Source organism: Rhipicephalus sanguineus, chromosome 5 (assembly GCF_013339695.2).
Source record: "Rhipicephalus sanguineus isolate Rsan-2018 chromosome 5, BIME_Rsan_1.4, whole genome shotgun sequence".
Classification (NCBI taxonomy): Eukaryota; Metazoa; Arthropoda; class Arachnida; order Ixodida; family Ixodidae; genus Rhipicephalus; species Rhipicephalus sanguineus.
The window spans coordinates 182,287,198-182,304,844 of record NC_051180.1 but is presented as its reverse complement, the minus strand read 5'-3'; the positions used below and the strand labels follow the sequence as shown (position 1 = coordinate 182,304,844).

Here is a 17,647-nt window from a genome sequence, read left to right as displayed (position 1 = left end):
AACATCACCAGACTTTCCAGTGTGTCAGGCAGCCTTCAGGATACTTGATGGTTGGCCTTTTACTGGATGAATGATCTTGGGAGCCTGTGTTCACAGTACATCAGCTCAGAAAGCAACACACGCCATCCTGCAGTACTTCAAGGCAACAGAATTGAGCGACCGGCTGTGATACGCTCCTCTGTGTGTGCGTGTTGTGAAACGTGTCTCTTTCTCTCAATTTTTACTCCCTAATTCTCCTCCCATGAGTAGGGCAGCAAACTGGACGCTAGTTAAGCTCTCGGCTAATCCTCTATTCCTTCTCTCTTTTTCTTTATTGCAAGAAAAAAGTTCAGCGGAAGATGAAGCGCTGAGGAAACGTTTCAACATGGAGGCTTGTCTTCGTCCAGGGCCCTGACGGAAACTAGTCTCCTTGTCGTTTCGTTCACTTTAGCGACATTCCCTTCTTTACAATGTCTGTTCACTTCATCGAAGTGTTTCATTCAGTAGAGCTAATTGAGACGACGCTTACATATTGCAGAATGGCTGCGCCAGATCCTAAATTTTGTCATATTGCATTGTTAGTTGTTTGGCAACAATTTCGCTAATGAGGAATCGTGCAACAAAAAGTTTTGTTCTTGAAGGTTGGATACAATATAGCGGCATTCTAACTACCGCGATAGTTTGTGTTCTTTTGCCGCTTCTGTATAATCGTATGTTGTCGCATGCTCTACCTCAATTCGCGTTTTTTTACGCTTCTATGCTGTACAGGAATCGTTGCTGCTTTACATAATAAATTGCGACATCACCATTTTTGTCTGTGAATCTACCGAGCTCTCACTCTCTAATAGTAATTACAGAATAAAGTCACTGTAATTACTATAACAGAGAGGGCTTATTATAAACGTGCATTAATTGCATGCACAAAACAAAACAGCAAGAAGAAAAGAGATATTGCATGACGTCTAAAAACATCTTTTTAAAGATAATACAATGGGATATTTTAGGTATCCAGCAATCCGTTCTAAAGAATGGGATGTTTTGCGGCTTTTTAGAAGCGTTTTCTAGATGGTCTTAAAAATTGACTCTAGCCGGACATTAGACAAGATATGCGACGTTTTCTAGACCTTTAGCTTCTATTCCGTGACGTCTTTAGACATTTTTTTTGTTTCGGATAAACGTTTATAAAGCGTCAATTATCCGTTTTGTGCTACCTGAGAAATGCCTATAAAACAAAATCATTATTTTTCATTCAAAAGAGAGAAATCCTAATGGCATTTCACTTATTATATCAGTAAACAACCTAATAGTTGGACATGATTAACTTTCTAGGAATTTTATTTCTAGTAAGCTTTTTTGGAAAGATGTGAACCTTGTTCAAATGTACCCCACATTAGAGCATGACAATACTTTGATTTGCCTTTGCTGCGATCTTTGTACTTCAGCCTATTTCGTTGCCAGTTTACCAATTGTTATGAATCGTCGAGCCTAACGTAAAAGACACAATCGCGTACGCATAAAATTGACGCAAAGCCAGCGCTTCCGTTCGCGTCATTTTAATTGCGCATGATTGTGTCTCGCGCGCTGCCTTATGAATATCATGGTTCACCAACTAGCCCATCAGCGCATATTATCTAACACCGTTATTCCGAGCACGGAAAGGGGCCGTACGCATGAAGACTTCTTCCCCTGTGCCCCATTCTTGTAACAATCTCTTTCAAAGAATACGTGCACTGCCATTCACTAGTATACAAAACTACAATATCTCCTGCCTAGTGAAGAAAATATTAGGAACTAATACGCCACTGCTCGTGGCGTTGTAATTTTTACGTGGGTAAACACACGACACAGTAGCAACAGCAATGTAAACCTCAATTTGTGATTCAGAGTGTGCGTTGAATGGCTAAGTAAATTTTCTTATGCTCACATGTGGAATGATTTTCATCACGAAATCAAACTTCCAAGATGTTCTGGCATAACGTGTAAATGCTATTTTCTTTCTAACGAAGCATATTCTGGAATTTTTCTGACGTAATTTTCTATTTTATACTTATGCATACTACATGTGTTGGTAGAGTATTATGTATACCTCTTGTATTTATGCTTATTGCTTTGAATTTACGCATAAAAATTAACAGCAATATATAGGAATACAAGTTGTACGAAAATGCAAGAAAAAACTGCCATGTTGCACTGGCAACGAGCTGTTTAGGCTATCGGTCAAATTTATTACGTAACAGGTTCTAAAATCATGTAATGAAGTTACTTATGGTTGATTAATTGATTGATTCATGCATTGATTGATTGCTTGATATATTGTCTGTGCACGTCCACTCATGCACTGTTATTGTGCTGCTTTGCGATATGCTCCTTATTCATGCCAATAAATCTCAATATTTCAGCATCTCTGAATATTATAAAAGAATATACTGCGTGTTTTGAGGTTTCCTTCTCTCGTTCGAGACTTCGTCCTAGTCTTCTTCCTTGGATAGCTAACGAGGATTCTGTGAGGAACTTTTGTAATGCTTATCATTGTAAAAAATAATTTCCTTGTTATTCTATCGTGCACATTCTACCTGCGCAAATCTGCACGTCTTGTCCATTTTTAGGATACCTGATTGAAAAGTTTTGTCTTATCTTTTACAAATGAATGAATGAGTTCGCCTCTAAGCACCGCTACATAAGAAAGCTGATGTTTTCGCTGAATCTCGTAACAGTGCTTTATAAAGATACATTTTAATATTTTCTTAACATTGCTACATTTCAAGAATTAGCAGTGATAGGAATCCACTGAATGTCTCCAAACTCCTTTTAGGTGAGCAGCTACCTTTCATGTTTTGAGTATTTTCAACTCGTAAACAAAGCCCCCGATAGTGAAAAATATTCACAAAGCTCTGCTCACCTCACATATTCTCTAATGCTTCTTTCGCTGCATTGCGAGAGCCGGAATTTTTTTAATCCTCCGTCTTCGTAACTCATCAGATATCCATCTTTCCAGGGACACTCGGGTGACCTGTCATGCTCTGCCCCTAACCTGCAAAAAAGGAGGCGTGACACCGCTGAAACGCAACTCATATAAACGGTAGTGCTGCTTGAGATTATACTTACGTGTGGCCAAGCTCATGAGCAATGGTGTTCACACCGAGGTACCCATGTGGTTTATCTTCACCTTCACCTAATCCCAGGTGCGTACAGACGGTGCCCAGTTTTGCGCGTCCTGCAAATATTTGAAAATAAGGATGACTTACAAAACAGCGCCTGCTAGTCTCCCGAAGAGCCTATATTACATGGGCCCATGAGATGTGTATTATACATCGACCAAGGGATACTGGATTTAATCAACGTCACACACACACACACACACACACACACACACACACACACACACACACACACACACACACACACACACACACACACACACACACACACACACACACACACACACACACACACACACACACACACACACACACACACACACACACACACACACACACACACACACACACACACACGCGCGCGCGCGCGCGCGCGCGCGCGCGCGCCTGGGCAGAGGGGACCTCCGCACCTTCGTATAGGCTTCCCAAGCAACGCTTAGCGGCGCTGCTGCTCTTGACAGGCAGCGCCATCTCTGGCAGAAAAAGAGAAACTGGGGCGTGATCAGCGAGCGCTTTCCCTTCTCGCCACCGCGTTGCCGCTCGCTTCCGTGCACGTGCAGAGCTCTCGCGGTGCACTTGCGGCGTCTCGCAATGTACCGCGTGCAGTGCGGCTTCAAAAGGATCTTCAAGCTTGACTGGCACTTCCGCAAAGCGAACTTGATAAAATGAGGAAAGCTCGTCAATCACGTTAAGGGTGAAGAGCAGACGATCGACGACAACCACGCCCGACTCAAAGCGAAATGCATTTCCCAAGTCGCGATTACACCGTGTAGGACGTATACCTCGAGGTAAGTCTCATTCTGTCACGTTAAAGATGAATAATGGTCCACATGCACTCCGAAATGAAGCCGTACACGCTATCGATGTTCTGCGGCGTGGACTACGAATCATACGATTGTTGTTTTGATATGGCATGCTTACAGTAGCAGCCGTGTACTTTCGTGAACAAACGTTTGCGGCGTGCGAAAAAAAGATTATACGGCCATGGCACTGCTTCCTGAGAAGGTTAGAGTCAAGTCCTCCGTGCCGCTGGAGAATCACCCGCCGATTAAGACGCGAGGCAGCTAGCTGAGCTTCAACCACTGTGAAGCAAGATGAACTGCTCGCCTCGTTTTTTCGGCTCTCGCGTCATGCTTGCAGTCTCTTTTTATGATACCGACTTGACAGGCGTATAAAACCTGTTGCGTGAACGCGGCTAGAAAATCGCACAAAGTCAGAAGGTGGTTAATTCAAGGTTGCAATTGCAAAGCATGTATGAAGTGCCAGTTATATTTAGCGGCTTAAATATATATCACCCCAATAAAGTGACAAAAACAAAGCAAACCTGCAGAACGATGTCAAAGCTTGCTGAAAATGCACAGACGTCCGTTCCGGCGTGATAAAGCAGCCTTCCCGACGCGTGAAATGCAGGCGCCGAACTTCTGACAATGTGCGGAGTTCAGTTGAATTCAACCAACCGCGCAACGCTAACGGTATAACGCGAATGTGAACGTTCAACAACGACGGGTAGGTCTCACGAGCACGGGGAATCAAAACACAAAGTTGCTTCACCTACAACCGTAACTGGACTTTAACAATGCGAGAAGACAGCGAGTAATCATTACTGTAGTCGCTGCGTGCATGCGCCCCGTTACTTACCGATTCAGGTAGTCGGAACGAACGAAAGCGATGAACTCAGACAGCCAAAATAGAAGGCGAGACAGCGCTGTCAGCTATCCACGCTTGCCGCCTTTATTTCTCGTGCGACACGCCCGGGAGCCGATACAGTTTAACACGTGAATCGTGTGCCTTGTCTGCACTGTTGTGGCTGGCCACTAAACCGCAATACTTCGGACCACGCTTGCGCTTCCGCTGGGTCGCTTCTGCCATCGTGGAAATGCGCAGCTTCGCACAGCAAGCCTCTCGGTTCAACGTGCCGAGCTGACGGCCCCACAGTTACCCGCACCGAGAGAAGAACGCGCGCGCACGTGCGCTACCGCTACTGTGAAAGGGGCTGAGTCGGCCGCGCGACGGTTCAGTGTTGTCCGACAGAGCCGCAGCGCGGCTGGCGCGGCGCTGTCATCGCGCCGCAAACTTGAGCTTGGGTTCCCTATAGCGCCCATTAGCACAAGATAAACGCAAAATAAAATTCGAAGAAGAACCTTCCGACTTCGGAGTTTCAAATCTAATCCTACGCTGCCAAATCCCGTGGCTCTAACGACTACGCTATGGGCGCCTTTTCTACTTTATTTGAACCAAGAGTACAACATATATTGCTGCTTATTTATTATTAGCTTAATAGAAGCAACATATATTAATAGCTTAATAGAAGCAGTCAAAATCCTTGGAACACGGGGGGTGTCGCACGGGAACTCGTGGAAGCGTACTTCATTAAAGATGCGGGAGATGATTGCATATCTCAGCCGTCCGTTTGCCTTTTAGATTGTGAACTACGTAAGCTTAATGAGTTCTTTGACTACAGGTAACTTTTGCGCATGCGTTGTTGGTTGTCAGGTGTTTGAATTTTCTTTTAATAAACTTCAGTTGTTAGACAGCGCTAATCTTGTGTCCTCTTCTTTGTGCTCCGTCCCGTTCGCGCTGAAACGTTTTCAAAAATGCATCAGTTCCAACTCACCCACCTCTCTACTTTACCAGAGCCATAATTTTATATGGCATTCCTAGCCCCGGGCACAATATCAACCGTTGGGCAAATAAAGTTTATTCAACTCAACTCAATTCTTCGAGTGTTGATGCACGGATTGAACACTAGAAATATCCCTATTAGAAAAACTAGCATGGTGGATACTGGAAAAGATGGTTGATATAATGGCAATAATGCTGGGTATGCTGGAAATCATGGTGTTTATAGCGGACAGTGGTGGGTGGCATGGCGTACGTTAGCAGGGTAAGGTGGAAATGATGATGGACGATGGTGGAGAGTAGCAGCAAAATAGTGGGTAGTGTCAGGAGACTGTGCCCACTATCGCGCAACTGGTGGAAAGCAGCGAGGGAATGGTGGGTGAGGAAAATGATGGTGTACCATGCTGTACCATGCTGGAGAAGCTGCGCCAAACACCGTCATTATACTCGAAAGCAATGGCAACTATGATGAGTATATATGTGAAAGATCATTGAAGTGCAAATGAATAGCATTTTGGGCGAGTTGGTAGTGCCTAAAGCCGTGTTCAGATTACGTGCGCAACGTACGGATCGTTGGTAGGGATCGTGACCGTAAACGCAATCAACGTAATGAGCTTGTTCAGACGTTGTTGTATTTAGCGTAAAGTACGTAACGTTTCGGGCGTAAATGTTGGCGAGTCCGCGACGTTTACGACCACTACTGATGCGACCGTTACGGCACGACCAATGGGCAAAGCAGTTTCGGTTTTCACTTTCCGCTCATGGGGCTTCCCGTCTCCCCAGATTCCGCGTCTTCATACGCGTCATGGCATGCAGTAGCGTGTCTGTGGAGCTTGTTTGCCCGTGTTCGTTGTTTTGTGTTCTCGCGGCAAGTTTGAAGACGAGTGCGGAAGGGCCTTCATTGTGCAGCGATGAGCTGCTCGTCGATGAAGTGCGTCAAAGACCCATTCTTTACGGCCAACGGCGCCATGGAAAATCAGAGCGGTGATTGGCCCGTCGTAAAAAACGTATATTACCGAAGGGCTCAATGTGAACACTCGTGGTCGCTAGCAACGTAAACGGACGTTACAGCAGTTACGCGATACGACACTTATGACAGATGCGACTGCAGTCTGAACGCGGCTTAATGGAGCAATGTAAAACTCAGTAGAGATGATCTAATTTGTGTTGTACATCTAATACACACTTTGTCAGCACCTTTAATTTATTTTTTGTTGATTGACAGGAAATTAATATTTTTGTGGTGAGTGGTCGAGCCCTTTGAGCTTTCCTTCTCAATGCTACATTTGTTCACAGTACACCTATTTTATTGATCGCGAAAAAATGCTCAAGATTGTATCGCTAAATTATTAGTAAATATTAATACGTTTCTTTCTGGCTGCGACTAGTGATTCGAGCATGAAGAACAAGCATAAATAATGATCACTGTAGAGCAGTTAATTTTTTGGCTCCCGGGGATGTACCCACCCGAGACCACGCGTGTTACGCTTTAAAGTTCGCGCTGAAAATTGCGGCTGGCTAGCATTTGCGATAAGGCTGAAAGTAATCATTATATGCGCCACCGATGTAAACGTTGAGAAAAAAGTCCGTCAAATGCATGATGCAACCGAAACACCTTGAGTAAACAGATTGACAATGTGCTGTATTGTAAAGAGAACTTGCGGCTTCAGACGAGAACCGCATTTTGACGGGGGCAAAGTGCAAAGCACAGCCGTGTAGTTAGATATTGGCTCACGTAAAGAGCCCCAGGTGGTAGAAATTTCCGGAGCCCCCCACTACGGCGTCCCTCAAAGTCATGTCGTGCTTTTGCAACGTCGTGAAACCCCAGCCGAGCAGCTGTTTGCCAGCTACTTCCTCCTCGCTGCCAGCATGCGGCGGCGCTGGTAGCGCCTCACAACCTCGCCTCCGAGATCAACATCTACTGCCGTCTCTGAGACCACGTTTGCCATAGGCGCTATTTCAACGGCGGCAATGACGTCACGTCCGACAGCATCGGAAGTGAAATTTGTTTAGGTCGTGGCCACTGGCGTCGCCGCTGTCGTGCTCCCTCCCTAGCTGCCTAACACATTTTTCTTTCCTGACATGGCGGTGCGCTGCATACAACGTGGTCATGGCGTGGTGATTGTGTTTTTACTGATGCGGTTAATTTTTGTGCTTGCCCTTGTTGTGAGTTAGATGTGGCGGTCATTGACTTACGCGGAACTTCTTGAATCAATATGATGCGCGGTACGCGGCAAACTAAGTGAGCAGGAGCCGCCAGTTTCCTAAGTACGATTTCTTTGTTTGTTGGTGATCACCATCGATGAGCTGCGCCGGCATAGCTTCTCGCAACGCGCGCTGTTGTATGGATCGACTTGAGAATTCGTGGACATTGGGAACTCACCACATTGCCTCTAGATCGGCGGATGCCCGCAAATGGGGGTTCAGCCAACGCCGACTCGTCACATCACCTGAAGACCGGCGGACCTCGCAATGTGTACGCTGCCAGCATGTTTCCTTGAGAAAGCATTATTATTATGCATTATTATCCACATTATGCATTATTATTGCTGTATGCGTATTGTCAAGGGATATTGAATACGACGGTGCTGAATGTTTTTGCAGTTGTGTTGAACCTGCTCCCACACGACGTTTGTGAACGGCTTAATCGCTATTGCTCAAAAGTGCTCGCATATCGGAACAGGACGCACTACCCGCCGTAAAACTGAAAGCAGAGATAAAATTTTCGCTAGAAAGGCGCTCGTCTTACACAGGTATTTAGCACCCGTCACTGCACTTGTAATAACCAAACTAAACATTATTGGTACAGCCACCGGGTTATGCTGTGACTGGGAGTCGGTGAGGCGGGATAAGTTGCATTTGCCCATGTTTGCTTTGCGTTTATTTTGTGTTATTTGGTGCGGCAATAATCAACACTGATTATGCTAGCACCCTTGTGCACTCATAAGCTTTTACGTCGGAAATGACGGGACTTTGTTCAGAATCCGCCCACAAAGCATGATATAATGTGGTAGGTTGGCTTCTTGGTGAACGCGGAATGAGGGGGGGACTCGGCACTGCAGCGCGAGTGGCAACTGGCCGGCTGTGAATCCCCGTTGGCCGGCTGCCGGCATCGCCCGATGTGGATCGCATTTGCCGCTGCAACGTTCGAAAGCTTAGGCTGTGGGTTAGTTATGTTTTTTTTCTCTTGCCCAGCGTGGGCTATCGAATCGCGCGTTCATTTTGCGAGGAAAAGGTTATTTGCCGAGAGAACTAACCCGCTTGTGGTTTTAATAAGATTCAAGAGCTACCGTCAAGCGATCGCTGCCGCCCTGTTGCAAGGGCAAGCAATTAGGCAGTTTTAGAATAGCGTACGCAAAGCTTTGCTTTAGATTTCGCGCAACTGCACATGCGTCGTGCGCTAACGCTTGCGGGCTCCCGTTAAGTGACGGAAATAGTAGGCCGCTAAATAGCGTACCTTAGAATAGCGTACCTTAGCGTACGCTATTCTAAACCTGCCTATTGTCCCCGCACGGAATGCCGACACTATTCCGTTTACGGCAGCTCGCGAAAAAAAGAAGTAATATAACAGCCAGTAATACCTCACCAGCTGGAGTGCTTTGTAGTGCGATTTTACTGTCACTTAGCTTTAAGTTCAGCAAACAGTTCAAACTGCGCAAAGACGACGCGTTAGGTTATAGAAACACACCAGAAGCGCAGAAAACACACACACACACACCGTGAGCTCCATGTGGGTGTGTTTATTTCTGTGTTCTAACGTGTTGGCTTCGTCCAGTTTAAAGGGGTCGTGAACCGCTTTTCCAAGTAATGATCTAATGACCTCAGTTTTGGAGTTTACAGCCTCCCGAATCGATTGCCGCAAAAATTTCTCGAATCCGTCAAGAATAAGCGGAGTTACGGGGGTTTGGCGCACTCTTTCAGCGCTTTCTCTCTTTTCTCGTGCCGACGAGCGCACTGGAAGCTATACAGGGGGGGATGGCATGGGGTAAATAAGTTACGTCAGCGCGCGTCATGAAACGCGATCGCTCTCGCGCTGTGATTCGCGTGCGCGAGTGCGGCTACCGTTTACTGAGGAGTGCGGCGCCGGCAAGTGGCGGCACCCCGTGGCAAGAAGCGCATCTGATGCGAACGCCTCTCTCGATTTACGTCGGCTATCGGCCAATAAGCATGCTACGTCTCTTGCGACGTAAACAGGCAGATCCGCGACGTCAACGGGCAGACGCCCTGCCGACCGACGAGAGTGAGAACCGGTCTATGTTTGAAAAGAGGGCGCCTGAGGGAACGGCAACTTCGCGCTCCGCTTGTGGCCTTTACGCGGCGCGCACGACTGTAATATTTGGCAGAGCAGTTCATAGCCGTGTCAGCTTTCCACAGGATGTGCTTTTTCAACAAGCCCAAGGGGTGCTTCATGACGCCTTTAAACGTGTCTGCTGTACTTATGAACCAACTAGCTCAACAACATGCCATACGTGAAACAAGGACTCACTATAGTATGTATTTCATTGTGCGAAAGGAGCAGTGTAAGACGCACGAATATGTTGATTACCTAAACAAAGCATTTAGATTTTTTATTATTTTTGAATATTTTTCAGGTTGCTTGGAGAAGTGCATTTCTTTGTAGCCGCTTCAGTTAGAGGCACCGAGCAACTACCATGATGTAGTGGTGAGGGTTTTCCACAAGGGTTTTTTACAGACGCTGCTCGTTGAGGCAAAAACGTAAGCACGACACCAAGAAATGTAGAAAAGTGAATAAACCTATTCACTGAGCCAGTTTGTTTGTTGCTTAGCGCAAGCATGGTATTATTGTGCCTGTGTTGCCTGATAACACATTTAGATTGAAAGCTGGGAGTTAACAATTTGTTTGCCTGTGTGCATTGTGTAACAGGCAGACACGTTTTTAAATGTAAGTGAAACAGCACTTAAAAGAAAATAGTTCATTGACAGATATGCCCTCCCTCCCCGTACCTGCCACATACCTTGTACACAGCAGTCTTTCTACCCACCTAGGCTACCGTCCACAATCTGCCCACCTAAGCTACTGTCCACTATCCACCCACCTTGTCCACCGTGCACTATCCACCCACCATCCACCCACTACAATAATCCACTATAATGGTGGATGGCAGTTTCCACCAATATCCACCATCTGACTTTTTTCAATAGGAATGTCTGTAAGAAAATCCTTGGCTCTCGTATTTGCACCGTGTGTTCCCTATGGGGAAATACCGAACCGGCAATGCTTGAAAATGGTTTCGTACTCGTATCGTAGAGCAGGAAGAACAGACCTGGTGTGCACGGAAAAATAGTTTCGGCTCTGCTTTTCAATGCACGGGCTCAAGTTCTGGAATGATGCGCTTGTATATTAACTGTCGGATGATGTCTTTGAAAAGTTCCACCTTCTTAAACTCGCAGAGCCTAAGTTTCCGGAGTCTGCCGTTGTACAACTAGTAGTGCTTGGACTGAGGGAAAAAAATTTTACAGCATAAACTACTCTCGTCATCACGCTCGGTGTGAGACCTTTTTTTATGACGAAAAATGTTGTTTTGACGGATACCCGCAGAGAAACGACGGCCGTGCTTCACGAAACATCCGAATCACTGAGTGAGCTGTTACAGGAGAAAGAATACGGCGTATTTATGCGCAGTACATTTTGAAGACCCGTGAGACAGTTCGACGATCGCGACATAAAGGAGGCCCTCGAGACTCAGGCACTACAGAGCGATGAAGTAGAGACTATTTATTAAAAGAATCGCGCAGTCTGTATGCTTTTATGCTTATAAATATCCAAGAAGTGTCAGCACTCGTCGACAATGGACCACTGTTAACATAATGAACGCACTCTGCGTGAGAACAGTATCATAAAGGGAAAATTTATCGCGGCTACGATAGAGCACGTTGAAATTTTACAAGATGAGCAAATGGGAAAATTCAGTTCAGCAGCCCAGAGGTCACAGTCAAATGTTTAATACTATCCGGAGTTGACTTTATGCTGCCTCTGCCGGTTATGAAGCGCCTAAGGATCAATCTTCTGTGGAACAACGTAATAACAATCAATGATGGCAATGGCAAAAAACAAGTGGATGGAAACCACGAATGTCGCTATGAAGAAGACAAGAAGAGTAACTATGTGCACTGATGTGAACGCAACCAAGTTCCCAGAACTAAATTGCATTGGGACGTACCCAATACCGACAACGGCAACAGAGGTGCCGTCTGAGTTGAACGACACAACCATAGACCGAAGAAAGCCGCAGGCTCTAAAGGGGTCGCGATCCACCCCCCGGCCTTTGGGAAATACCCATGCTGCAGAAAGCAGGTGCTGCTGTGAACAACTCACCCAAATGTTCAAGTCGTTCGAGGCGAGGAGATTATAGAAGTGAAGCGCGGAGCTGTATTTTCTCAGACACCCCTCAATTAAGTGGTCTTCATTTATTGGTCCCCCGCATATCAGGGTCAGATAGAGGGTGTTTCCCACAACCTCAGTGAATCGGCTCATGGGGCTGCGCGCGACCTAACCTACCGCGTTTCCCCCGGACTGCTTGGAGACGACTCCACCGAGAACAGGGACACTCCTCCTACCTACAACGAGATTACAAAATATTTCTACCTCGCTCGCAGAATTTACTCTCTTTCACACCCGCGGCTCAACAGAGCTCAGGCCCTCACACTTCGGCTTTTGCAAACGAATACATATCCTAACCGGTGTCTTCTACACAGGATCTATCCCGATATTTATACCACCACTTGTCCCTCATGCGGAGAAATATCCACTCTAGAACACATGCGCTGGCGGTGTGCGGGCTCACACTCTACAGTCGATAATAACGCGGCCAGGTGGGATGTGGCCCTTCGTAGCCCCCTTCTGGCCGAACAACTCTGGGCTGTCCAGCAGGCCCACGATGCGGCCGAGAGGGCCTTCCGGTCCCTACGTGGGAGCGGCCCGCTCGTGTTGAGACGTGCCCTGCTGGACCTCAATAAAGTTTACCATACCATACCTCTAAATGACATAGATGCCTCATCAACCGCAAAACCTGACCGTCGGCAGTTTCTGCGTCAACACGAGTGATGCGAAAAAGATCATCACGCAATGACGTAACCATATGGCGTCATGATGAAGCCATCGATCGGCAAAAATTTGTGAAGTCATTATGACTTCATCATGATGTCGCTATGACGTCACATAACGAACTTCACATACTGGCGTCACTACATGACATCGTCACTTGGATAAAGGTGGGCCGATGTAGGAGGCAGTACAAAATCAAGTGAGGTGCAGGAAGCTTTGGGGGAGGGGAGGAGGATTAGTACACCGACAGAAAAGAAGAATATGAAGGTGGCTTTCGCCTGCAGGTCGCCTTAAGCGAGTGCATATGGGACCCTGCGGGTTTTCACGCAAACGCCTGCGCCCACTCTCATAGGCGCTAAAGGCACCTTCTGTTTGGCGTTACAGAACAGATAGCATGCTATTGGCCAATAACCGACCTAAATGAAGAGCGGCATTTGGATCAGATGCACTTCTAGTCACGTAGTGCCGCCACGTCCCGGAACCGCGCTTCATAGTCTGGTAACATTTTACTGCGACAGCTATAGACCTTTTTCAAGCAATCCAAGAATGCCCCGTAAGCGCGCGGTGCACTATGGGAAAAGTGTGTACGTCAAGCGAGCAGAATACTCAGGCAACCACTGCTCATTGGCAACGTGGGAGCAAGAAATGAAAACAACACGTAGCCACTTCTTGACAATGCTTGCATCGTAAATACTGCACACATCCGAACGCATCTGCATGTATATTGCCACGTGCGTTTCTTATTATGAATTTCGCTGTATTCGGTTTTCGCCCGCAAAGAGTGTCAGCAACGCTCAGCGCTAACCGCGCCTCATTGTTCGAGAAGCTTCGCGATTATTGTAGATCGTTTTGTTAAGATTGCATGCAATACGCGAACACTCGAGCTTATTCTAGAGCTTGCGCGACAACCAGCGATAATGCTGGAATATTAGATGCCACATGTATAAATGCCGACACGCTTTACCGCTTGTCAGTTGATCGACGGTCGGCGCTCTGTTCGCCGCTATCAGTGCATACCGTGTCTATTGCTGTAAATAACTTTCCGTTTCTCGGCCACATGTTCGGCCAAATGAAGAGTTTCATCTTGGACACCGCGCCTGCGGTCGTCGTCGACGTCATGACCACGTGACATCTGGTGGAGGTGCTGCTTCTTTCATGTACCGGAAGCCACCGTCAAGCCGTGAACTCAGCCCAAGTCGCAAGGAAGACATCGACGGCAACGCTGAGCAGCGAGCAAGCACACGACAACAAGGTCTGCGGCTAGAGTACGCGTCTTTACCTAAAAAGACCAGGCGGACCAAGACACCAACCTCGACCGCAGCGACGATGAAAGCCCCTGTGCCGTCTGCGCTTATCCTGTTCCGGCAACCCAAGGAGCCGCCGATCTTCCGCGGTTCAGCACTTGAAGACCCGGAAAGCTGGCTCGAAGCGTACGACCGAGTCGCCGTGTTGAATGCGGGGACCAGCGAAGACAAGCTTCGACATGTGTATTCGCCTTTCAAGACGCCGCTCGCACCTGGTTCGAGAACCAAGAGCGAACACTGACAACGTTTGACACATTTCGTACCAGGTTCCTCGCAACATTCACGAGCGTCATCCGCAAGGAGAGGGCCGAAACGCTGCTTGAAACCCGTTCGCAGCTACCAAACAAAAACGTGCTGCTCTTCACTCTTCCGCCACGCCGACCCCGAAATGCCGGAAGACGAGAAGGTTCGCTTCCTCATGCGAGGAGTAAAGCAGGAGCGGTTCGCGGGTCTGATGCGGAACCCACCGAGTACTGTCCAGAAGTTCATCTCCGAGGCGACGACAATTGAAAAGACGCTGGAGATGCGCAGCCGACAATTCAATCGCCGCTCGACGCCAGCGTACGCAGAAGTTCAACCACTTTGCTCCGACGACGTGTATGAAACGATCCGAGCGATTGTGAGGGAGGAACTGCGCAAGCTTTTACCCCCGCCACAGCCTCAAGTTGACTCATTCAACGAAATTGTTCGCGAAGAAGTTCAGCAAGCGTTAGGAATTCCCGAACCACCGCAGCATCATCCGGAGGCCATGACCTACGCTGCTTCAGTCCGCCATCCCGTGCCCGCTCCGCGACAACGTCGAAACAGCGCATCGCCACATTTCGGTCGCCAGACGCCGCCACCGCCACCACCACCGACGCCCTACCGTCCTCGTGTCGCCCAGCGCTATGCCCCGCACAACGCGCCAAGGAAGACCGATGTTTGGCGCGCCCCTGACAACCGCCCGCTCTGCTACTACTGCGGGGAGGCCGGCCACACGTACCGCCGCTGCAAGTACCGACAGATGGGACTACGCGGATTCGCCGTCAATGCGCCGCGCCCACAGCCAGGCGAACGGCCTCGCGACATCAACGACAACCTCACCGGAACACAGTGGCAAGAACGACGACCTTCCCGCTCGCCGTCGCCCGGCCGCTACATGTCACCGCAACGCCGGCAGTACACTGGCCCAAACCGGGCCCAGTCGCCTAACCCGTATCCGGGAAACTAAGGGTAGCAACCGATGGAGGAGCGGCTGCTGTACGACGAAATGCCGAAGATCCTCCGCGGCAGCCGACGACGACAACGCGACGAGACCTGCAGAACACGACGCGAAACAGACGAAGCCTTGCCGACGAAACCTCACGGACTGAAGAAGACCTGACGACGCAGCATGGAAAAACCGCAACAAATCGACGCAGCCGTGATCCGACGCCGCTACCTAACCGCAACGCAAGGTGACGCAATAGCGACTTCGACGTTCTCATCGACGTTCACAACATCACCGCTCTCGTCGACGAAGAGGGGAATATTCCGTCGTCAGTGGGCCATTCGCCACCAAGCTGAAGAAAGTAAAGACCGCTTGGAGTGGACCCGAAATCCGGACAGCCGGAGGCCACCTGATAACGCCGATTGGTGTCTGCACGGCGATAGTCACCATCAATAACCGGACTTATCCTGAACCGCACTTATCCTGCGAGCTTTGTAATCCTACAAAACTGCCCCAGGGATGTGATATTTGGAATGGACTCCCTAAGTGACCACGGCGCCTTCATCGACCTGAGGTCTAAGTCGATAACACTAACCTCAGACAAAGCGCTCCCGCCCCACGCGAATCCAGAGAACCATGCATTGAAAGTGATAGAAGAGCAAGTGACCGTTCCGCTGCGCTTCAGCGTCATTATTTCCGTCGGCACCGAAAAACATGCGAACCTTGAAGGCGTCATCTAGGGTGATCAGCACCTACTCCTGAACCGTCAAATTTGCGTCGCGAAAGGTATGGGCACCGTGCATACGTTAGGAGCCGCCACAGTCGCGCGCTGCCTCCAGCGCCAAAGCGGCCGCGGCAGCAGATTTGGCGGCATAAGTGAGCAGATGACGCAAGCGGCGGCAAGCCACTGCGCCGTGTCTTGGTGCTTCGCTTGAGGCGTTTTATTTCCCGTTTGCTTCCAAAGGCGTCAAATTTTTAGCGACTGTCAGAGAACGTAGCGTTAGTGCGTGTGCTGCTTTTCGCCAGACGTCGTGTGTCCTCAGGCGAACGCGGCAACATAAAATGCATGACGTGGGCGAAGACAACGGAAGTGACGAGCCCGTTGAGCGAAACTTCGCCCGTGTAACGCACGCCGCCTCGCTCACTAAACAATCACAGCTTATCACCCTCGGGCTAACGTGGCAGTGAACTCAGCGGCAGCTTGAAACTGGCGACACCAGCAATTGCGCTGTCACGGCCGCTGGATGAAAAAACTCTTTCCATCTGTGTGAACCTGTAGCGCTCAGAAAATATTGATGGATTGTACGACATCGATGGGTGCGCCTCTTGGCATTTTCTACAAAGTGCCTGCTGCATATTCTGCTGTACGGCCTGGGTGTTCAATTAGACCCATCGTTGCTGTAGTGTAATGTAGCATCCATAAATTCTCACTCGCACAGAAACAAATAGCTCATCTATTCCCAAAACTCACTTTTGTCGTCGAACGAGTGCGATCCACCGTTCACGCCGATTCCATTCATATTCTCTAAATGGAAACCGGTAAAAACACGTGCCCGGAGAATTCCTGTAGGTGTTATTGCACCCAACAACGCAGCAATTATTCCTGGAGTTCGGCATTCCTACGAACAGCGCAACCGACACAAAACGAACTGCCCGCGAAAATACCCCACGCCGTTACAACGGGAGCGTGGAGCGAGCAAGGGTGCAATCGCGGAGCGATGTTTTATATTTTGAAGACGATAGTCTTTCTTGGGATACTTAAACGGAGAAATTTTGGTCTGTCTTTCTGTCTTTCTGTTTGTCGGCACGTCACTCGATTCAGCCTAGAGCGCTGCACGGGCCGTGATTCTCGGCCCGGGCCCGGTCCAGGCCCGGGACTCGTTCAAATTTACCCGCCCGAGCCCGGCCCGGCGACTGAAAGCGAGACCCGGGCCCGGCCCGAACCCGAGAAAAAAATTTCGCCTACCCGGCCCGGTCCAGCCCGACCCCAGATCGGGCCCAACAGAGGCCCGAGCCAATAATCTAGGTGGTGTTGCCTGAAGATAGAATCGACCGCAAGGGCGTTTTAGGCGGCAATTATCTGCGCATGCTTAGCGCATGCTCACTAGCAAGTAACTTTAACCTACGGTACTTTCTTGTAAAAAGGGGCTGGCTCACCGTGGAAACAGTTGAGAGGACATACTGGATACGATGAACGTTTGATCGGCAGTTCAATGTTTCATTTTTAAATTTCGCAACAAAATCTCACACGTGACAACACGGATTTCAAAGTGCATTTTTCGTATTTTGGCGACTTTGGCTTGTCGAAATTTCCTGAAGCTTCGTTTGTTAT

General features: G+C 48.5%; 1 protein-coding gene across 1 annotated transcript in view; it reads right to left on the bottom strand.

The window, feature by feature from the left end:
• LOC119394493 (venom metalloproteinase antarease-like TtrivMP_A) overlaps positions 1-17,647 on the bottom strand; it is a 208,404-nt gene that overhangs the window by 28,690 nt on the left and 162,067 nt on the right. The window contains exons 10-11 of the mRNA XM_037661798.2: positions 3,085-3,193; positions 2,879-3,010 (exon numbers count right to left, since the gene is read on the bottom strand). Of these exons, the coding sequence (XP_037517726.1) occupies positions 2,879-3,010; positions 3,085-3,193 (241 nt within the window). The remainder of the gene's footprint in view (positions 1-2,878; positions 3,011-3,084; positions 3,194-17,647) is intronic.